Here is a 24,288-nt window from a genome sequence, read left to right as displayed (position 1 = left end):
TGGAGTACTTACCCTGCTTATAGAGGTTGATTGCCGACCAAATGTTACCCAGTTCCCAATTTGACTCTGTTTTTTTTTTACGACTTGACCAAAGAAATGTCTTAATTGAAGATATGCAAAGAAACTATGCTTATGAATTGAAAATGATCTTTTAAGAGTTTCAAATGATTTCATGGACTCTCGTCCCTCTTCCTTTACCTGAATAAGATTATGAATCCCTTTAATCGACCAATCTCTAAACTCAGCTGAGTCTAGACCAGGAAGAAATTCCGGGTTCCCACTTATTGGTAAAAATTTTGAGAGCCTGTAATCAACATTTAATTCACGTGTGAATTTTTTCCACGCACAGTTTGGGCCTTTAAATATTTGCATTTTAAAAAGAGAAGCTGGTATTGAAGAATTACTGCAGTGAATTAGGACCTTTAGTAAAAGCGGGTCTTTGATTTTAATTCTAAATTATATATGTACTGTTTTTTTCCATAATCCAATCCAATACCACCTTTACCAAAGCTGCCAAGTTATAAAACTTCAGGTTAGGTAGCGCTAAGCCCCCCGCCGACTGGTGGTGACTTAAATTTGTCGACGAGATCCAAATGTTTTTGCCATATAAATTTAGATGCCATTCTATTGTATCTTAAAATATCTTTTGTGTAAATAATAAAAGGCAAATTATGTATCAGATATAACAGCTTTGGGAAAAGGATGGTTTTAATCAGGACTATTCTAGCTGATAGGGATATTGATAACTGGGTCCATCTTTTTAAGTTCTCATCTAGTTTGACAAATAGAGGTGACAAATTTAAGTTGCAACATTTGCCTGGATCTCTGGATATCTTTATTCCAAGGTAATCCACAGTGTCGACTACTTTAAAGGAACAATGAAGACCTTTTAGCCTTGGTGGTGATGAGATCCATAGGATTTCTGATTTATCCGGGTTAATTTTATATCCCGAAAATTATCCAAATAGGTCTGTGAATTCTAAAAATTGCTTTATAGAGGTCTTTGTATCTATTAAGAATAGAAGAAGGTCATCTGCATAAAAGTTCAGCACAAACTTCTGACCCCCAATAAGAATACCTGGTATATCCTGACAGAGAAGAATTGCTAGTGGTTCTTGTGAAATATTGAAGAGAAGGGGCGAGAGGGGACACCCCTATCGAGTCCCTCTCTCCAGTGTCAAACAGTTGGTCAAAGAATTGTTAATTTTCAGATTCGAGATAGGTTTCTGGTAGAATAATTGAATTATCTTTAGAAAGTTCCCCTGATAATCAAATCGTTCTAAAGCCATAAAAAGATTGTCCCAACTCATTAGGTCAAATGCCTTCTCTTAATCAACCGATAATATTTCTAGATCCGGTCTAGTTGAACTCCTGCTCTCCATTCCTTTATTCCAAAAATGTTCTATTATCTTAAGTACCCTACAGATTGTCTTCGTAACGTTTCTACCCTTCATGAACCCTGCCTGATCTTCATGAATGAGTGCTCCAAGATGTTTCTTAATCCTGTCCGCTAAAATAGACATTACTATTTTGCAATCTTTGTTAAGGAGAGAGATAGGTCTATAGGATGTTATATTTTCAGGATCTCGTTTTTTTTTTGAGAATCAGCGTAATGGTAGAAGCGGTAAAATACTTTGAGTCTGGGGGGCGGAGCCAAACCACGCAGGCAGATGGCTGTGCTTCACTAGTGCTCTTCAACCCTCAAGCTGTATGATGCATATAAAATAGATAAAAAATTCTCCTACTTTGGTTTATTTAATATTATCAATTTGCTGGAGCAATGAAGCCACTTATTTAACTCAGCCAGGCCAGGATAACAACTACAGCGGTGACTATTGAAGCGAGAGAGCAGACGCAGCTGCAGCGCCATTCCTGAGATCTACGCAATCTAAAGAGGCAGCCTACTTCAAACCTCCCTTATTTGCCGCTACACAGAAGCGGGGATCAGATCGGCAGCAGGTATTAGATCTAATCGGGAGCCTGAAGACATACTGGAAAGTAGTGAGGTAAGCAAACCGTCCTCACAAGCTCTCGCAACATAATAAGCAGCAGGGCGTAAGTAAACAGGCCTAAGTGCGACACACACCAACCCACAAAAGTGAAACACAGCAGGGAATATCAGATCGCTGCAACATAGAGCGGCCTTATTCAGCTTAAAAGACAAGCGCTATTATCCCTTTGGGGGCATAAATTGAGGGCAAAAAGGAGAAATACTGAAAATAGAAAAGACACCAACCTCTGCTGATAATTCTGATCAGAGCGGTAACTTTGCTCGGACCCGTGATTGGAGCGGGGGGGGGGGGGGGGGTTTGAGGGAAGGCAATACCCCGGCAGAGATTTTTAACAAGCTTAATTCCGGGGGTTACACTGGACAGCTCGCTAAGCCCACTAATCTAAACAATTATTTGTGTGCCCAGCTGTTGTATCAACAAAACATACGCAAAGATATATAGAATACACAGATCCACCAAAACAGGGAATTATAAGGCCATATGACTAAAAATTAGAACTGTTCCTGTTGAATACGCACTGAGGATGAGATGACAATATAATCTCAAACCACTATTTAAAGTTTACAATAAGCGAGTACCTTTTTGTGGGTTCCCTACCAGAAATTTGGGATTACACTAGAGCTGCTGACCTAACCTATCTCACTGTCATCTCTCCTCTCCACAGAAAGAGTGGGTAGGGAAAGGATAAAAATAATAAAGGGAAAAAAAACAAAAAAGGAAAAAAAAACAACAGAAGAAATACTTTTCGATGTGCTCTTTCTACTACTAGCGGAATAGACTCAGTCAAGCCTAAAATTTGAGGCAGCTGCACCGACGCAAAGGCAAGAAGATCCCAGTATTCTGTGTTTTCTGGGAGACCGATCACTTTGACGTTGTTCCGTCTTGATCTATCCTCGAGATCTTCAGTCCTTGTGCGTAGTGCAGCTATCTCTTTTTACTTTAGTGGCATTTGAATCCAAGATATTTACTTGCAGGGATGAAACTACAGGGGGTGCAGAGGTTGCAATTGCGACTGGGCTCCCAAGGGTGGTGACCCAGCTTAAAAAAATATATAAAAAACGTTGACTTGCCACTGCCTGCACTGATATCATGTGAGTGTGACATGATGCTTCACTAGTGTCTCTGACTACAGGGGTTAGTGTTTCTGTTTTACCCATTGGTGTTTATGTGTGTATGTGTATATGTGTATGTATGTATGTGACTGTGTGTATTTATGCATGTATGTGTGTTTGTTTGTGGAACCAGCAAATTACAGACCTTGTTACTACAGCATGGGGGGAGTGGGTAAACAGTGTCACTATACAGTACCACTATATACAGTACTGGGGGGGCTGGACCATGTCACAGACTACTGTGGTCACTTTATAAAGTACTGGGGCGGGTAGGGTCAGGTTAGCCATCTCACCGGCAGATTACAGACTGTGTCACTGACTCACTATATACAGTACTGGTGGGTTAAACAGTGTCACTATATACAGTAATAGTGGGTCAGATCATCTCACAGACTGTGGGCACAGGGTACCTCCTTTTGCAGACATGTAATCTGATTCACATTTTTTCTGTGTTAAATGTAAAAAAAAAAGAAAAGAAAAAATAATATGTATCAAATTCACTTTTTTTAGGGTGGGGGGGGGCCTTCTTAGATTTTTGCACCTGGGCCCTGTGGTTTCTAGTTACGCCTCTGTTTACTTGGTCTTCTAAAGTGGAAATCCTAGTCTCGGCTTCAGCTAATCTTGAGGAAAAGATCCTTTTTTGTGCTGCTTAATTTCTTAGCTTTACTTTTTGGGGCCATTACGGGTGATTTTGATTTAATCTGTGAAATAAATTTGTCCATTGAGAACATCAATGTAGCCTATATACGAGGTCCACATAGTAAACGTCTACCAAAAGCATGACACACATAAAAAAAAAAAAAGAAAAAAGAAAAGAAAACGTGAATTAGGATATCTATATCTTGTTATCCTACACAGGAAAACAAGTTGTGAGAGTGCAATCCGTGAGGTGCCAATATGCCCCTGCTCAGGGGATATAAAGCTCCGGCCCCAGTAATTCAAAGAAGTCATTTCTCATTCAAACAGAATATACAGTTTTCCCCTACTTGCAGTGATATCTGAATCCTGAACTCAACCTTAACTTGGATACAATATAGGTATGTTACACATATTATCTAAGGCTTGGGAGTCCATAGCGACTCTAAGGTCCCTTCTTCGGGGAGGCAGTTCCCCTTTTCTGTTTATTTTCCCCTTTGTCTTTCTTTTCCTCCCTCCTTCTTTTTCCCCCCTTTCTTTTTATTCTCCTTCCCCTTAGACTTTTCTTCTCTTTTCTCTCCTTGTTATTGCCAGCACGAGGGGGGGGGTGGGGTGGTGGGGGGAGTATAGCAGAAAAATTCCACAAAAAAGGGGTAGACTTTAATGTAAGCCAAGCAAGAAAACAGGAGTTATTTGACAGAGGGCTTCTGTTTCTCTTCCTCCAGTCTTATAATGGTATCGCTTCCCAGCCTGTAGGTACGAATTGAACTCACTGCCACCTCCTCAGACGTGGCACCTTGTATGCTCCTTACTTGAGTTTATTTCTCCCTTCCCCAGGTCAGGGACGAGAATATTGCAAATCACAGTTCCCAAGGTAGTCAGCCCAGATTCCACTTATGCCCAAAATGACAGTCCAGATTATATACCAGCATCTTATTGGTGCAATAAAGGAGAAAGCTAGTAAGCTGCTACATCCTATATTGTATATGTAGTTTGTTTCAACCAACTCCGTTGCTACTTATATCAGCTTATAACCAGCCAATGTCTTGAGGTGGCAGCTACATATAAATCCTAGCAGGGCTTCCTTGCAGCAGCAGTTAACAATACCTCAATGCTACTGGGCTCTGTATCCAAGACGTAGGCGGTATGTTACTGCTTTAGTGTCTAGGTTGCTTTAAGCTAAATCCCTGTCAATCAATTTTGTATCACCCCAAGCAGGTCTATCTACTGAGCAGCATTCAGGCTAATGACCATTAACTGCTTCCTGATAGGCGTAACAGCGGTTATAGACAAATTTGTCTCCCAATGCACCGATCACAAGTATGACTTCACTACCAGGCACATATATATTGTATCTCAGGGAGTGTGGCAAGGATCTCGGTGGGCCGACCTCTGTCTGTCAGATATATACAAGCCGGTCACCGTTTTGAATGGTTCACTATCGGTGTTGCTGCTGCTGAAACCCGATGAGCCTGTTTTGTCTTTTAGCATGTAAATGCTGCTGCCGGTCTCCTGTTGTTCAAGCTAGTAGGCTGTCAGCTGTTCGCTTGCTTCGCTGCTAATTTTACACAGAAGATATTCCAATAGAGGTATGGTGCAGCTCAGCAGACAATGTGGTGCCACTTGACAGCCAGTTGATATTATAGCAGTTATAAGCGTTCTCTTATCCCAGAGCACTGATCACCAGTGCTATTTCACTGCCCGGCACACCTAAGTTAAATCTCAGGGAGCGTGTCTCAGGTCTCAATTCTCCGTCCTTTGTCTGCACAGACTCGCCGCAATTTAAATGATTCAGTGTTGGCGTTGCTTCTGCTGACACCCAGTGGGCAAGTGTTACCTTTCAGCCTACTCTTTCTGACTGTCTCCTAAAGCTCAGGCCGGTGAGCAATCAGCTGTTTGCTTGCTTCGCTAACAGCGTACATTCCAGCAAGCATGTGGTGCAGCCCAGTAGACCATTAGTCTCTGCCTAGGAGTGCTTGGGAGAATGAGCCGTTAGCCCGTATTCAGAGTTCCGTGATCGGATATGCCTGTGCCAGGTAGACACAAGCTTCCAGGCCCATTAACACTTTTGTGGCTGAGGAATCCTCCGCTTTCGTGGGTTGATGTTACCATGCGTTCTTCGTGCACAGCTTGCTAGTGTCTAAACAGTGCTAGCTCCTCCCACCAGAACTCTTGTATCCGAAAGCTTGAACATCACCATTCTGGAGCAAGTTAGACTGTCTGATTTAAATCCCAGGGCAAATAGTTCCTTTCATTTTTTATATTAAACGCCTGAATTTTTCTATATCCCCAAATAATCTAGTCACTCTCAATACACACATGGGGGCCCATTTATCAAGCTCCTGATGGAGCTGTTATGAAGCAGCGGTCTAAAGACCGCTGCTCCATAACCCTGTCCGCCTGCTCTGAGCAGGCGGACAGACATCGCCACAAATCAACCCGACCGAGTATGATCGGGTTGATTGACAACCCCCTGCTGGTGGCCGATTGGCCGTGAATCTGCAGGGAGCTGCTGGTGCAATGCTGAATACGGAGCTCTCCACATTCAGTGAGGTCTGTTGGACCTGATCCGCACTGTCGGATCAGGTCCGACAGACCATTGTTAAATAGGCCCCTAGATTTTGAGGCAACTGATTAGTTAAAGGCATGTGGATATACTGTATATATGTGGTTTGTGATGGTTTAGGGCTTAACAGTGTATTTTTTTTTTGCAAGGGAGTTGTGGCAGTTTAGCGGTTAAAAGAAAAAAGGTTTATTGTAATGGGGGTTGTGGGTGTTTAGGAGTTACAGTAATAAAGCATAGGTATTTTTGTGATAGAGTTGTGGAGGTTTAGGGATCTAATAATTTTTTAATTTTTTTTTTGCAGTGAGATTGTGACTGCTTAGAGGGTAATAGTGTAGGGGGTTTATTGCAAATTTATTGAATGCACATTTTATAATAATTTTCAATATTATTACAAAAGAAATTATCACTATTATATCTATCTATCTATCTATCTATCTATCTATCTATCTATCTATCTATCTATCTAACTCACACTTAATACAAATTTTTAAAAAACAGAATATTGATGTCCCTTTTTCTGGTATTTGTATATTCTAATGCGTTTATCTTGTAAATGTCGATAAAATGTATTTCTGTAACTTAGATGTAGAGGTTACAATGATAATGTTTTGTACTCTATTAAACGTTTTAAACTTCTGTGGTATTCATCTGCCTTAAAGGGACAGTCTACTCCAGATTTTTTTATTGTTTAAAAAAATAGATAATCCCTTTATTACCCATTCCCCAATTTTGCATAACTAACACGGTTATTTTAATATACTTTATACCTCTGTGATTACCTTATGTCTAAGCCTTGGTAGACTGCCACCTCCTTTCAGTTATTTTGCCAGACATAGCCAATCAGTTTCGACTCATAAATAACTCCATGGGAGTGAGCACCATGTTATCTCTATGGCACACATGAACTAGTGCTGTGTAGCTGTGAAAAACTGTCAAAATGCACTGAGATAAGAGGCGACCTTTAAGGCCTTATACATTAGCATATGAGTCTACCTAGGTTTAGCTTTAAACAAAGAATGCCAAGAGAAAAAAAGCAAATTTAATGATAAAAGTACATTGGAAAGTTGTTTAAAATTGCATGCCCCATCTGAATCATGAAAGTTTAATTTCGACTTTACTACCTCTTTAAATAAGTTATGTAAAATTGCCAATTTAAAAATAGTGTATTTGAAAGCAACTAAACTTATTTCTTTCATGTAATTAGCAAGATTCCATGAGCTAGTGACGTATGGGATATACATTCCTACCAGGAGGGACAAAGTTTCCCAAACCTCAAAATGCCTATAAATACACCCCTCACCACACCCACAATTCAGTTTTACAAACTTTGCCTCCTATGGAGGTGGTGAAGTAAGTTTGTGCTAGATTTCTACGTTGATATGCGCTTCTCAGCATGCTGAAGCCCGGTTCCTCTCAGAGTGCTCAGTGCAGTGAATGACAGAGGGATGTGAAGGGAGTATTACCTATTGAATGCAATGGTCATGCTAACGGGGATCTATTTCATAGGTTCTCTATTATCGGTCGTAGAGATTCATCTCCTACCTCCCTTTTCAGATCGACGATATACTCTTATATACCATTACCTCTGCTGATTCTCGTTTCAGTACTGGTTTGGCTATCTACTTTATGTAGATGAGTGTCTTTTGGTAAGTATGTTTTCCTTTATTAAGACACTCTCAGCTATAGTTTGGCACTTAAAATGTAAAGTCCTAAATATAATGTTTGTACTTATATTTGCCATGATTCAGGTTTATCAATATATTTCCTTTTTACAGACTGAAATTTTCAAATTGACTTTCTTTCTAAATTGCGGGCTGTTAGGCTTGCGGGTGCGCAAAATGCTATAATTTATTGCGTCATTTTTGGCGCGAGACTTTTTTGGCGTGAGAATTAAGTTTGTTGACGGATTTTCGTCATTTCCGGCGTCTTAGTTGGCGCCGAGAATTTTCACGTAGTTGCGTCATCTATGACGCTCGTGTTTGTTGCAGACATTTTTGGCGCCAAAAATATTTTGTCAGTTGTGGGCGTCATACTTGGCGCCAGACTTTTGACATTATTTAAGTCTTCATGTATTTTTGCTTCTGGTTTCCAGAGGCTTATTCTGTTTGCATTTTTTCCCATTCCTGAAACTGTCATATAAGGAAATTGATAATTTTGCTTTATATGTTATTTTTTCTCTTACATATTGCAAGATGTCTCAATCTGATCTGTTTCAGAATCCACTATTGGAATCCTGCTGCCTGATGTCGGTTCTACCAAAGCTAAGTGCATTTGTTGTAAACTTGTGGTAACTGTACCTCCGGCTGTAATTTGTGATAGTTGCCATGACAAATTTTTACATGCAGACAATATTTCCATTAGTAGTAATCCATTACCTGTTGTTATTCCTTCAACATCTAATGCTCAGGATATTCCTGTTAATGTGAGAGAATTTGTTTCTAATTCTATTCAGAAGGATTTGTCTGTCATACCACCTTCTAATAAACGTAAAAGGTATTTTAAAACTTCTCATAAAATTTATTGAATTTTTAAATGACCGGCAACATTCTGATTTATCTATCTCTGATGAGGATCTATCTGGTTCAGAAGATTCTGCCTCAGATATTGACACTGACAAATCTTCATACTTATTTAAAATTGAGTATATTCGTTCCTTATTGAAAGAGGTGTTGATTGCATTCGATATGGAGGAGACTAGTCCTCTTGATATTAAAACTAGTAAACATTTAAATTCAGTTTTTAAACTCATGTACTTATTCCAGAGGTTTTTCCAGTTTCTGACGCTATTTCAGATGTAATTTCTAGGGAATGGAATAGACTGGGTACCTCTTTTACTCCTTCTTCAAGGTTTAATAAGCTGTACCCTTTGCCGTCTGATAGATTGGAGTTTTGGGAAAAGATCCCCAAAGTTGATGGGGCCATCTCTACTCTTGCTAAACGTACTACTATTCCTACGGCAGATAGTACTTCTTTTAAAGATCCTTTAGATAGAAAACTTGAATCTTATCTAAGGAAGGCTTATTTATGTTCAGGTCATCTTCTTAGGCCTGCTATTTCTTTGGCTGATGTTGCAGCTGCTTCAACTTTTTGGTTGGAAACCCTAGTGCAACAAGTATCAGATCATAATGTGTATAGCATTGTTAAGTTACTTCAACATGCTAATAATTTCATTTGTGATGCCATTTTTGATATCATCAGAATCACCCAGGACATACTTGAAAACAAGAGAAAGCTCAATGTATCCTTCCTGGTAAAATATTTTATAAATAAATAAATAAATTGATGTCAGATATATGTCTTTAGCTATATTAGCTAGAAGAGCTTTATGGCTTAAATCTTGGAATGCTGATATGACTTCTAAATCAACGTTGCTATCTCTCTCTTTCCAAGGTAATAAATTATTTGGTTCTCAGTTGGATTCAATTATTTCAACTATCACTGGGGGGAAGGGAGCTTTTTTGCCTCAGGATAAAAAATCTAAGGGTAAATTTAAAGTTGCTAACCGTTTTCGTTCCTTTCAACAAAATAAGGAACAGAAACCTGATCCTTCCCCTAAGGGAACGGTTTCCAATTGGAAGCCTTCTTCAGTCGCGAATACATCCAAGCCATTTAAAAGATCTAAATCAGCCCCCAAGTCCACATGAAGGTGCGGCCCTCATTCCAGCTCAGCTGGTAGGGGGCAGACTAAAATTCTTCAAGGATCTTTGAATCAATTCAATCTAAAATCATTGGATTCAGAACATTGTTTCTCAATGGTACAGAATAGGTTTCAAAGTAAGACCGCCTGTGAGAAGTTTCTTTCTCACACGCATTCCAGTGAACCCAGAAAAGGCTCAGGCTTTCCTGAAGTGTGTTTCAGACCTGGAGGTATCTGGGGTAATTGTGCCAGCTCCTGTTCAGGAACGGGGTCTGGGTTTTTATTCAAATCTGTTCATTGTCCCAAAGAAGGAGAATTCTTTCAGACCAGTTCTGGATCTAAAAATTTTGAACCGTTATGTGAGAATACCAACATTCAAAATGGTGACTATAAGGACTATTCTGCCTTTTGTTCAGCAAGGGCATTATATGTCCACAATAGACTTACAGGATGCATATCTTCATATTCCGATTCATCCAGATCACCATCAGTTCCTGAGATTCTCTTTTCTAGACAAGCATTACCAATTTTTTGCTCTTCCTTTTGGCCTAGCGACAGCTCCAAGGATCTTTTCAAAGGTTCTCGGTGCCCTACTCTCTGTAATCAGAGAGCCGGGTATTGCGGTGTTTCCTTATTTGGACGATATCTTGGTACTTGCTCAGTCTTTACGTTCTGCAGAATCTCATACGAATCAACTAGTGTTGTTTCTTCAAAAAATTGGTTAGAGGATCAATTTACCAAAAAGTTCTTTGACTCCTCAGACAAGGGTAACCTTTTTAGGTTTCAAAATAGATTCAGTGTCCATGACTTTGTCTCTAACAGACAAGAGACGTCTGAAATTGGTTGCAGCTTGTTGGAACCTTCCGTTTCAATCATTCCCTTCAGTAGCTATGTGCATGGAGGTTTTAGGTCTCATGACTGCATGAGACCTCTTCAGCTTTGTATGCTGAATCAATGGTGCAGGGATTATACAAGGATATCACAATTAATATCCTTAAATCCCAATGTTCGACTATCTCTGACTTGGTGGTTAGATCACCATCGTTTAGTTCAAGGGGCCTCTTTGTTCGTCCAACCTGGACTGTGATCACTACAGATGCGAGTCTTTCAGGTTGGGGAGTTGTCTGGGGATCTCTGACAGCGCAGGTGGTTTGGAAATCTCAAGAGGCGAGATTACCAATCAATATTTTGGAACTCCGTGCGATTCTCAGAGCTCTTCAGTTTTGGCCTCTTCTGAAGAGAGAACCATTTATTTGTTTTCAGACAGACAATGTCACAACCGTGGTGTATGTCAATCATCAAGGTGGGACTCACAGTCCTCAAGCTATGAAAGAAGTATATCGGATACTTGCTTGGGTGGAATCCAGCTCCTGTCTAATTTCTGCAGTCCATATCCCAGGTATAGACAATTGGGAAGCGGATTATCTCAGTCGCCAGACTTTACATCCAGGAGAGTGGTCTCTTCACTCAGATGTGTTTTTTCAGATTGTTCAGATGTGGGGGCTTCCAGAAATAGATCTGATGGCTTCTCATCTAAACAGGAAACTTCCCAGGTATCTGTCCAGTTCCAAGGATCCTCAGGCGGAAGCAGTGGATGCGTTGACACTTCCTTGGAGTTATCAACTTGCTTATATCTTTCCGCCTCTAGTTCTTCTTCCAAGAGTGATTTCCAAAATCATAATGGAGCGTTCGTTTGTACTGCTGGTGGCTCCAGCATGGCCACACAGGTTTTGGTATGCGGATCTTGTTCGGATGTCCAGTTGCCAACCTTGGCCACTTCCGTTAAGGCCAGACCTTCTATCTCAAGGCCCATTTTTCCATCAGGATCTCAAATCATTAAATTTGAAGGTATGGAGATTGAACGCTTAGTGCTTAGTCATAGAGGTGATGAATACTATGTTGATTAATACTATGTTGCAGGCTCGTAAATCTGTGTCTAGAAAGATTTATTACCGAGTTTGGAAGACTTACATTTCATGGCGTTCTTCTCATAAATTCTCTTGGAATTCTTTTAGAATTCCTAGAATTTAACTGTTTCTTCAGGTTGGTTTAGATAAGGGTTTGTCTGCAAGTTCCTTGAGAGGACAAATCTCTGCTATTTCTGTTCTGTTTCACAGAAAAATTACTAATCTTCCTGATATTCATTGTTTTGTACAGGCTTTGGTTCGTATCAAGCCTGTCATTAAATCAATCTCTCCTCCTTGGAGACTTAATTTGGTTTTGAAAGCTTTACAGGCCCCTCCGTTTGAGCCTATGCATTCTCTGGACATTAAATTACTTTCTTCGAAAGTATTGCTCCTTTTGGCCATCTCTTCTGCTAGAAGTGTTTCTGAATTATCTGCTCGTTCTTGTGAGTCTCCTTTTCTGATTTTTCATCAGGATAAGGCGGTCTTGCGGACTTCATTTACATTTTTACCTAATGTTGTGAATTCCAACAACATTAGTAGAGAAATTGTTGTCCCTTCATTGTGTCCTAATCCTAAGAATTCTCTGGAGAGATCTTTACATTCTTTGGATGTGGTAAGAGCTTTGAAATATTATGTTGACGCTACTAAAGATTTCAGAAAGACTTCTAGTCTATTTGTTATCTTTTCTGGTTCTAGGAAAGGTCAGAAGGCTTCTGCCATTTCTTTGGCATCTTGGTTAAAGCTTTTGATTCATCATGCTTATTTGGAGTAGGGAAAATCCCCGGCTCAGAGGATTACGGCTCATTCTACTAGGTCAGTTTCTACTTCCTGGGCTTTTAGGAATGAAGCTTCTGTTGATCAGATTTGCAAAGCAGCAACTTGGTCTTCTTTGCATACTTTTACTAAATTCTACCATTTTGATGTTTTTTCTTCTTCAGAAGCAGTTTTTGTTAGAAAAGTACTTCAGGCAGCTGTTTCAGTTTGATTCTTCTGCTTATAATTTCAGTTTTTTTCATTATAAGATTAAAACTTTTGATTTGGGTTGTGGATTAATTTTTCAGCGGAATTGGCTGTCTTTATTTTTATCCCTCCCTCTAGCTCATGGACTCTTGCCAATATGAAATAAATGAATTTATCAGGTAAAGTCTTACATTTTTCTTATTTGTGCTGTTTATATATATATATATATATATATATATATATACACACATTAATTTGTATTACATATCTTTACATTTTCCTTTCCCTTTGTCATTACAGATTTTGTGTCAGATTGGTCTCTCATGCACGATGCATCTATACATGGCCGCACATTGGCTCTAAGCAAACTTTTAAGCCAGGTAATTTTTTTACTGCAAATTACAATGATCAGCAAGTTTTGAAATGCAAACATTGAACGTAGTATATTTAAAGGGATACTGAACCCAAATTTTTTCTTTCATGATTCGGATAGAGCATGCAATTTTAAGCAACTTTCTAATTTACTTCTGTTATCAATTTTTCTTCATTCTCTTGATATCTTTATTTGAAAAAGAAGGCATCTAAGCTAAGGAGCTAGCAAATTTGTGGTTCAGAACCATGGACAGCATTTGTTTATTGGTGCTGTCCAATAAGCAAGGACAACCCAGGTTGTTCACCAAAAATGGGCCGGCATCTAAAATTAAATTCTTGCTTTTCAAATAAAGATACCAAGAGAATGAAGAAAATTTGATAATAGGAGCACATCAGAAAGTTTCTTAAAATTGCATGCTCTATCTGAATCACAAAAGAAAAAATTTGGGTACAGTGTCCCTTTAATAGCCTTAACATATATGTTATTCGCCAAAAAAAATTATATTTCTGTCTAAACGCTTTCTAATTACGAAACTAGCTAATAGGGTTTATTACACAGATATATCAACATATGTCTTATAGGAAAGGGTATATTATAATACAGCACTAAACAATCATTATTTTAACTTACCAGTTATTTCTGATTCTTAGTATATTGAGAACAAAAGAGAGATAATTTGACATGAATGCATTGTGATGATTTTTTTTTAAATAAGATATCAAATAAAAATTGAAGAGCCTAGTTTTTCTTTCTATCTAAAAAAGCAAAAACAGAAGGATGAACAACACATTAACACTACTGGCCTTTATTGGGAATTAGACTTAAAATAAACTTTTATTATTATTATTAAATTAGAAACTAATATAAAGACTAATGTCAGGGTACAAGTAGACAAATTTACCTAAGCAAAAATTAAAAAAAAAATGGAGCACGGATTCAAAGCAAAAAAAGGACATTTATTAGACATGAATCTGTACAAAACAAAAAATAAAAACTACATGTAGAGAAAGAGGGGTCAGGCGCGTTTCGGCTCATACCTTCATCCGTGACCTGGTTCCATTTCTGTACTGAACATGTAAATACCCTAAGGTATCGTCTGATTGGGTCATGCAAATTAGAAGAAAAAACTCCCACTTAACTCCTTCATTACTGAAAATGACAGAAAACAGGAATTTCAATATACACAATTCAAATGGTGGCATTAACACTTCCATACTATGTATGTGTAAGAAAGAAAGAAAGAAAGAACACATATACATGCCTTATATTTAACTACAATAATAACTACTGATCTGAAAAAAAATATTTGGTCTTTCTGGGCGATCATATGGGACACCCACAGTCATTTTGTTTAAATACAACTGTGACCATGTATCTCAAGCCAGAGTCCCAGATGAACGCCCAAATACCGTATCCCTATGACCAGCAATAATTAATCTAATGTATGCTAGTTAAAAAGGTCAATATGCCTCACAATTGAATACAATGTATCTGAAAAACGTTAGTGGTGTAAAACACTGTTTTAGAGGTGGTAAAAACAAAACAAAAATTCCTGGTTACAACTTTTTTTCTATCTGCCTTAACATTTGTTAATATATAAACAGTATTTAACGTATTTGTGATAAAAGCAATTAACAGTTACAATACCTAAATTAGGTGTGAAGAAGAAAACCCCATGACAGATAGGGGAAAGTCAAAAGAAACTCTGCAAAGTAAGGAAGATAGGGATAATACTCTGAGGACATGGTATATCCATTCAAAGTTAATTCCAGACATTGATTATGTCAGAATCTATATTAAAACCATCAGGTACTCTTGTCCTCAGGATAAATATCCCAAAAGCCTCCTTCATCGCTAGGAGGGAATCTAAGTTACCACCTATAGTACGTTTTTTTAATGTGGTCTATGACCAACCATCTAAAATCTTTGACTTTACAACCATGTTTTACAATGAAATGTTCCTCCAAAGCAGAGCAAGGATTGACGTCAATGTCATTAAGGTGTTCTCTGATTCTCAACCGGGCTTCTCTAGTCGTCAATCCTACATATTGTAAATTGTAAGAGTCACAAACAATTAAATAAATCACTTATTTAGACCTGCAGTTGGTACAATGCTACAAGTCATAGACTTTTTGTGTGACGCAGGACTGAAATTGTTTGGTCATCCAAGCATGGTCACATGCTTTGCAGCTGTGGTTGCTACACTTAAAGTGACCTTTACTTGTGAGCCAACTGCTTTGTTATATGCCATATGGAGCTTGAAGCCCCGTGTTTCTGGCGAGCCTTCAGGTCGACATTTATCGATGTGTGGTGGACATGATCCGCAATATCGGATCATGTCCGCTTGCACATTAATAACTAAGCCCCATAGTGTTTATTAGACAGGGAAAGTTATAATGTTTATTTCAGATTACATTTTCATAACGAATATTCAAGGAAATTCGTTTCCCTGAAAATTTGTTCCCTGCACAGTGTAAAATTAAATGAAAATTGAATTTTCATGAAACATTTTACATTCATTTATATTAAAATTAATATAAATGTTTCTAAGCTACAGGTGAAAAGTTCACATCCTTACACAGGATTACACAGCTACATCCTTACTTTTATACTTACCTTAAAGCGGTAACCCGATCCCATTCGTGCCAGAGTCCTGGCTGCGCTAGCAGGAGGCTTAGTAGTTCGGCTCCCAGGACCTGCACTAAAGTTAGTCCTGGGTGCCAAGTGCACCAGGGATCTAGCAAGAAGACGATCGGTTTAGCGTGGTCTCCAAAGCGTGTTGAGGTAAGTATAAAACCTTAAAATCAGATTAAATGAAACTAATAAATAAATATGTCAGTTTTTTTTCCATTTTCTTTAAATTTCATTGGTGGATTCATGTACATTCGTTCAAAAACGAATGCACATCCCTAGGAGTCAATTTATCAAGTTCTGTACGGAGCTTGATGCCCCGTGTTTTAGGCTCACTGCTCCATAACCTGTCTACCTGCTCTGAGGCGGCAGACAGAAATCAAACCGATTGAATACAATTGGGTTGATTGACACCCCCTGCTAGCGGCCGCAAATTTGTAGGGAGCAGCATTGCACCAGCAGTTCACAAGAACTGCTGGTGCAATGATAAATGCTGACAGAGTATGCTGTCGGCATCTATCGATGTGCGGCGGACATGATACGCTACATTGTATCATGTCCGTCTGCACTATAATAAATAGACCCCCTAGTGTTTATTGCATTGCTTTGCCATATTCTATAATGGAGCTGTCTGATTCTGTCCCTAAATCTTTCTACCTTTCTACAATTATTAGTGGTTAAAGAACCTAACGTTTCTGATGATAAGCCTTGTAATCATTTAAATTCAGTTTTATAGACTGTTGTTAAAGAACTAATAAATAAAATAGATCAACACATGCATGATAACAAGATAACAAGACAATGCAATAGCACTTAGCCTGAACGTCAAATGAGTAGTAGATTTTTTTTCTGACAAATTTTAAAGATATTTCTATTTCCACTCTGCCTGAATCATGTGACAGCCATCAGTCAATCACATATGCATATACGTATATTCTTTGAATTCTTGCACATGCTCAGTAGGAGCTGGTGTCTCAAAAAGTGTAAATATAAAAAGATTATGCACATTTTGATAATGGAAGTAAATTGGAAAGTTGTTTAAAATTGCATCCTCTGTCTGAATCATGAAAGTTGAATTTTGACTTTAGTGTCCCTTTAATCTCCCTGAGATTTTTTCCTATTCCTAATGCTGTCTCTGACATGATCTCTAGGGAATAGTCTAAGGGGCCGAATTATCAAGCTCCGAATGGAGCTTGATGCCCCTGTTTCCATGCGAGCCTTCAGGCTCGCCGGAAACAGTAGTTACGAAGCAGCAAATCTGCAGGGGGTGGCATTGCACAAGCTGTTCACCAGAACTGCTTGTGCAGTGATAAATGCCGACAGCATATACTGTCGGCATTTATCGATGTGCGGCGGACATCATACTCTACATGATATCATGTCCGTCTGCACTTTAGTAAATCGACCCCAAAGACAGGTAATTCATTTATTCCTTCTGCAAGATTTAAAAAGTTAGATTCTTTACCTGGTGCTAATATTAATTTGTGAGAAACTGTTTCCAAGGTGAATGGGGCCGTTTCCACTCTGGCTAAACATACTACTATTCCTTTGGAAGACAGAACTTCTTTTAAAGACCCTTTAGATAGAAAATTAGAGTCTTTTCAGAGAAGGGCCTTTTTACAAGCAGTGTATTTGTTCAGGCCAGCTATTTCCATTGCTAATGTGGCTGCTGCTTCAACTTACTAATTATCTTGTCTTTCAGAACAGTGTTCTGATGACTCTGCTAGTGCAAATCTTTTGGGTTTACTCAAAAGTGCCAATTCTTTTATTTGTGATGCTATGTTTGATATTATGTAGATTAATGTCAAAAGCATGTATTTGGCAGTCCTTGCCAGAAGAGCCTTATGGCTTAAATCCTGATCTGCTGATATGGTGTCAAAATTCAGATTATTTGTCTCTATCCTTTCAGGGAAATAGGTTGTTTGGTTCTGTATTAGATTCTATAATATCTACTGTTACTGGAGGTAAAGTCTAGAGGAAAATCTAAGCTTCCAATCATTTTCATTCCTTTTTTCAGAATAAAGAACAAAATGTTGACTCCTCTGCTCAGAAGCAAACAAACTCTGGCTCAGTCTGGAGACCTAGAGCTAACTGGAACAAATTTAAAACAGGGTAAGAAGTCTATCCTTACTACTAAAACTGCATGAAGGTGGTGCCCCCTATCCAGAGGTTCTTGTAGGGGGCAGGTTAAGCCTCTTTCAGGAGGCTTGGTTTCAGTCTGTTCCAGATCCCTGGGTTCTGAATATAGTTTCTCAGGGATATCAAATAGGATTTAAAATAAGGCCTCCTAGAGGAATGTTTTTTTCTGTCCAATGTTCCAAGGAATCCTGTGAAAGCTCAAGATATTTTCCTGTCTCAGATATGGAAGCTATTGGAGTGATTGTTCCAGTTCTTTTGCAGGAACAGGGGATGGGATTTTTTTTCAAATCTCTTCATTGTTGCAAAGAAGGAAGTTGCATTCAGACCAATTCTGGATCTGAAAGCTCTGAACAAGTTTGTAAGGATTACATCTTTAAAATGGAAACTATTTGGACTATTCTGCATTTTGTTTACCATGGTCAGTTTATGTCCACAATAGATTTAAAGAATGCTTACCTTCATGTTCCAATTCACAGAGAACATTTACAATTTCTGGACAGGCATTTTCAGTTTGTTCCTCTATCATTTGGTCTGGCTACAGCTCCAAGAATATTCACAAAGGTTCTGGGTTCCCTATTGTCTGTGATAAGAACTCAGGGTATTGCTTTGTTTTCATACCTGGATGGCATCTTGATTCACTCCTTATTTTCCTTTAGCAGAATCTCACACCAACCGACTCTTTAAGGATCAATTTTCCAAAAAATTATTTGATTCCTCATAAAAAGGTAACTTTCTTGGTTTTTCAAATAGATTCAGTTTCCATGAGTCTATCTCTGACAGAGTAGAGACAGTTAAGATTGGTGTCTCTTTCCCCTTGGTTGCTCTTTGTATGGAAGTTCTAGGTCTTATAATTGCAGCTTCAGATGAAATTCCATTTGCTCATTTACACTTGAGACCTCTTCAGCTTTTTATGCTGCATCAGTGGTACAGAGATTATACTCAGCTGTCTAAAAATATATTTTTAGACAGCTGAGTATAATCTAGGGATGTTTTTGCTTCTTCTGAGGCAGCCTTTGATAAGAAGGTTATTCAGGCAGTTATCTGAGTTCGATTTTTTGTATGTTTGATTTATTTTTTAAGTGCATTACAACATTTTTTTTTTACTGAGGTTTTGGATTTAATTTCTCAGTGAAAAAAATATGTTTTTAAAATCCATACCTTTATGTTATTACTTGTGGTCTCCACAGCTTGCATATTAGTTCCCAGGAGTAAGGGAACATGGATTCTCATCACCTGTATGAAAGAAAACATTATTTATGCTTACTTGATAAATTAATTTCTTTCATGGTGGTGAGACCCCACACTATGGTTTCTAGGGTTTATTACTTTTGTTTGGCACATCTTTTTTCCTTGCTGCTTTTATTCCTTTTTCTTACCTCACTTTGCTTGGCTATACGTTAGACTGAGGTATGTATGAGGTGGAAGCAGTTTTATAGGGTTCTTGGGGTTTGGGAATCTTTGCCTCCTCCTAGTGGTAGAGAAGAGTAATTCCTAGGAGAAATGGATCGTAGACTCTCACCATCAGGAAAGAAATTAATTTATCAAGCAAGCATAAATTATGTTTTGTAAATTAAGGAGAAAATCACTGTATTACTTGTAATACAGGCAATTACATTACTGCTGTCCTACAAAGACAATTCCACTTTTATCATAAATCCCTACATTAAGGTATGTAAAAATAGTTACCTGGTCTCCACACACACACACACACACACACATATATATACTGTGTATATATATATATATATATATATATATATATATATATACATATATATATATATTCTCAAGGTGTGGAAATCTGAAATAAATGATTACTGAAAGTCAGTTCAAACAGCTTTTAGTTATGCTGCACATTTATATTTATTTATGCTAATTAGCATGGCCGGTATTTTCTTCCAGGAAAGCTGCCAGTGTATAAAATACAGAATACTTTTGTAGTAACATTTTAGTAAAAATAAATAAATAAATAAATAAATAAATAAAATACAAAGATCTCAGTCACACACCTCAGACATCAATTTCACGTCTTCAATCTTACTCTGCTGTCTCTCCATCTCTTGCTTTAGTTCTTTTGCTCATTGCTTCTTTCTTTCATCTCTTCATCTCCCCTTCTCTTTTCCTCCTCCTCTTTTTCCTATTTTCTTCTCCCTCCATTCCTTATCTGTGTCTCCCCTTCCTCCTTGTCAGTCAAACACTGCACTGTCCATTTACCTGTCATGTTTGTAATCATTCTACTTTCTATGTAAGAACATTGCAATTAACAAGACATATTATACAGTAACCCTTTTACCTAACTAAATAATACTGAAGCTATACACAGTTTTTCTCTGTACTTTGTAGCTGGAAATCATGTTGTTGTTTAGCACTAAATTCATGGCATTTTGTGCTTAATGCACAAATAAAACTGAATGATAACTCCGTAACATTACCGTTCGGTAATCACACTCAAGTACTAACATACTGAAACTAACATACTTCTAAATAATTGTTTTGTATAGAAAATGACTAACACCATACATCAGTGATTGAAAACTTCCTAACAGTTGGGCTGCTCAGATCAATATGTTAGAATCCTTAAATGGACAATAAAGTCAACATTAAACTTTCAGGATTCAGGCAGAGCATGCAATTTTAAATGACTTTCCAATTTACTTATGTTATCTAATTTGTTTCATTACCTAACTATCCTTTGTTTAAAAGCATACTTAGGTAGGCTCAGGAGCACCAGTGCACTGTTGGGAGCTAGCTGTTTATTAGTGGCTGTACTTATATGCCCTTGGTATTGGCTCCGAATCCTGAAAGACACAGAGGCGTCTAATGGTGTAGCACAGCAAAGCAAATAAATGAGAAATAGCACTACAATGGCAAACTCACAATTGTACAGGCAGCTGTCAAGGAATCCCAATACTGATTCTAATATTCATAAGGTGCCTAGCGTAAATATAATGCTGGCACCATTTTCCAAAAATAGCTTAACCAGAGTGAGGTAGAGAGATAAAATCTTTATTAAAACAAAGTTAAAATTATGCCAGCAATGAGTTTCTCGTCGTACACACCATTTCATCAGCCTGATAACATCATGTATAACCTTGCTCTCATAAATATTCACAAGGACCAATCAGAATGAACTAAGGATAAAATACCACTCTAAGTCGTAGCGGTTGACACTGTTCCCGTAGCAGGGCGGAGCTACCACAGACGGGAGTGAGTCAGCCGAGTGGCTCAGAAGTCTCGGCCTGCCATGAAAGCACTATATGTGGCTGTGCAATTGTGAGTTTTCCCTTGTAGTGATATTTCTCATACATTTGTTTTGCTGTGCTATACCACGAGGCGCCTCTGTTTGTGTCTTCCAGGCCTGTGATTTTTTGCTCGGTCATTCAGAGTGCTGCCTTAATATTGTTTTTCATCACCTACATTGGGACTTTATGTGGTTTTATATTTTCACAAGATTAGCTATATTTATTTAGCTAACCTTTGATGGAGAGAATTGGACCGAGCGCTACAGTGGGGCCTTAAGCTTACTAACAGTTAGCCTCCTAGTAGGCTGATAATAGTACTAATACGAAAAGGTGAGAGTAAGCGCTAAAAGAGCTTAAAAGGCTAACAAACTTGTGGCTAAATCTTACAATTTATTACCTTCGATAAAGGCTAAACATAAATAAATATCACAATAAAACCACAATAACACAATAAAATTAGAAACATGGATCCATGTCTAACTACTAAAAACATAAGTACATAATAAAATCTCCTGGGAGATGCGAATTACAGTGGGAGTGTTGACACTCCTAGATAGTGATACACAAGTGTGGGAAGTTGAATAAAAATACAAATATTAATACTTATAAGCAAAGTTAAACCATAAAACGATACCAAACTCACAATGTCAATCAAATGTAAAGTCAATCAAAAATGGTGAAAAAAAATGGTGGAAAAAGTTAAATGTGAATGTTCGTATTAAACCGTGGGTGTGTCCTCCAACGTTGCTGATGGGTAGTGAGAGATCTATAGTCAAATATAGATGTTAGATGAGGTTGTAGATAAAATGAGTGAAAAATAAGTAAAAAATAAGTAAAAAATATATATAATTCAACCTTTAGGCAAAGGTCATTAGAACCAAAAGGCAAAAAACAAAAAGCAAAAAATAGAAAAAATAATAATAAATGATAAAATCCACTTTGGTGAAATCAAATATGAAATGTAGCAATCCAAAAAAGATAGCGTTCGTGTTAGTTGTGTGCAAAAAATGGGGGATTAAAACAAATTTTGTGCCCAGTGAGTTCAATGTCCCATCCGATGTTAAAAGTAAAATCACAATAAATAGCGACAAAAAAAAAAAAACCTGTAGGAAAACAAAGAAAAACAAAATAGTGCAACACTGTATACAATAGATAATAATGGTAATTAAAATCAAGCTCACCAGTATGCCAACGCGTTTCGGCCTAGATTAGGCCTTTCTCAAGACTATACTGTGTAGTGATCTCTGGGAGCTTTAAATAGAGAGTGTGAGAAAACAATTGGTGCCGTTTTGGCGCCAAAATCGGAAAGACTTCCCTTTCCTGTTTGCCCCATTGCATCTCTGGGATGTTTCCTGTAGTTTCTATCCTATTCCCATCCAACCTGTATTAGTTGTAAATTAGAGAGCCTTTATTCTATATACCGGTCTAGAAATGGCCTTATTGTTCCTAAGGGTTATTTGGCAATCATTCCGGTACTCTTCTACAGTGGCTATATACATCCTTTATGTATAGTAATAGATTGTTTGCTGTCTGCGGACTGATTTCCCTTTTTTCTGTGTCGATGTTATTATTAGGGAATGGATGCTTACTTTAGATCAACCTAATCCTTATATAGTCAGAAGCGCTCAAATCGGAAGACACCGGATGTTTACACAGCCGACTTCCGCCTTAGCTCCTTGGATGCGCTCAGATCGGGAGATACCGGATGCTTTCACAGCCGACTTCCGCCCTGATTGATTTGCTCCATTACGTTATGGAGTGTGACCGGAAGTGAAGTCATGTCTTCCGGTTTGGCTTCTGGTTGTTGTGGTAGATTACCACATTTGTCAGTTTTATTGTCAATGCCGGTTTTGGTTAGAACCTGATATGTCCATATTTAGGCTTTAGCTTCATATGTATGTGCATTTTAAAAGTAAATCGGAGTGAAATTGTCAAATTAATATATTTAGTAAATTGGTGGGATATATATTCAGAGTCTTCATGATATTATGAAATTTCTTAATCTGTCACTACTTTGTGGAACGGCTATAATTATCTAGCTTTTCTCAATATTTGTAACGATCTCTATTCTGATCTGTTAGTCTGTATTTGAAAAAAGACTAATAAAACAAATTAAACCCTGTGTTTGTGTATTTCTCACTACCTACTGTTATGATCAACAGAGGTGAGGTGGATCTGTTATATATATCCTAAAATGGAGTTTTAGAGTTCACCGGAGTTGTTATCTTTCTGTTAAGTGAACCCGTTAGTTATGGATACACTGAGAGTTTGGACCTTACTGTTCTTTCAGATGAAGTTATAAACTCAAGGTACTTGAGTGGTACATTGGATAAATACGTGGGTGTCTTATTAAGGGTGGCTATTTTTCAAATATAAGCTGGGGTCAGATAATGATCAAGGAGATCTATTCTTATAGATGACTTATGTTGGATATTCTAACATACATAGTGTAACTATATATGAATCCTTAGTTAGCTTGTTGTGCTTTAGGATTTACCATTTTATTCTTCATTGGGCTATAATTTATGGGTCAGATTGTGAACGAGGGATCTACTAATGAGGGATTCATGTTCCATTCGAAAGTTCTATCCTAAGTAAATGTCTAGGTGTTGTTGAATTAGATATTACTGAATGATTTCTTAAAAACTGTTTTCTAAATAGTTATTTTTGGTGTATGGATCTGTTGTCAGACATAATGTACTATTGTTTATATCATTCTTTGTGTCCATTATATTTATACTGGTATATTTCTATACTACAGTAAATTTCTAACTGATACTTGGTTCTTGTCTTTATTATAGAGTTTTGTAAGCACCCTGATTAGATAGTGCAGGACAGGTATTCCATTCTTTCTTAGTTCATCCTTGGTCTATTTCAAAAGGTAGATGTTTAGCAGTTATAGCTTTTAGTTAAATTGCTGACTGGGATGTATTCATTTCGAGGTCCACCTGGTGTGTATTTAACCAGGATGCTTCCTTATTCTAGACCTGGGAGATCAAAGTTATGGTAACCATCTCAGTGGGCTTATATTATGGTCAAGGTGCCAATTATGTCTTATATGGGAACTGTTATT

The 24,288-nt window shown here is 37.9% G+C and overlaps 1 protein-coding gene across 3 annotated transcripts in view; it reads left to right on the top strand.

Moving 5' to 3' along the window:
* Positions 1-24,288, top strand: part of ASB9 (ankyrin repeat and SOCS box containing 9) — an 82,706-nt gene that overhangs the window by 6,908 nt on the left and 51,510 nt on the right. For all 3 annotated transcript variants that reach the window (XM_053706069.1, XM_053706070.1, XM_053706071.1), the window contains one exon: positions 13,131-13,210. In XM_053706069.1, coding sequence (XP_053562044.1) covers positions 13,131-13,210 — 80 coding nt within the window. The remainder of the gene's footprint in view (positions 1-13,130; positions 13,211-24,288) is intronic.

Source organism: Bombina bombina, chromosome 3 (assembly GCF_027579735.1).
Source record: "Bombina bombina isolate aBomBom1 chromosome 3, aBomBom1.pri, whole genome shotgun sequence".
Lineage (NCBI taxonomy): Eukaryota > Metazoa > Chordata > Amphibia > Anura > Bombinatoridae > Bombina > Bombina bombina.
Note: the sequence above shows the minus strand (reverse complement) of the source record. Positions and strands in the feature narration are given on the sequence as shown.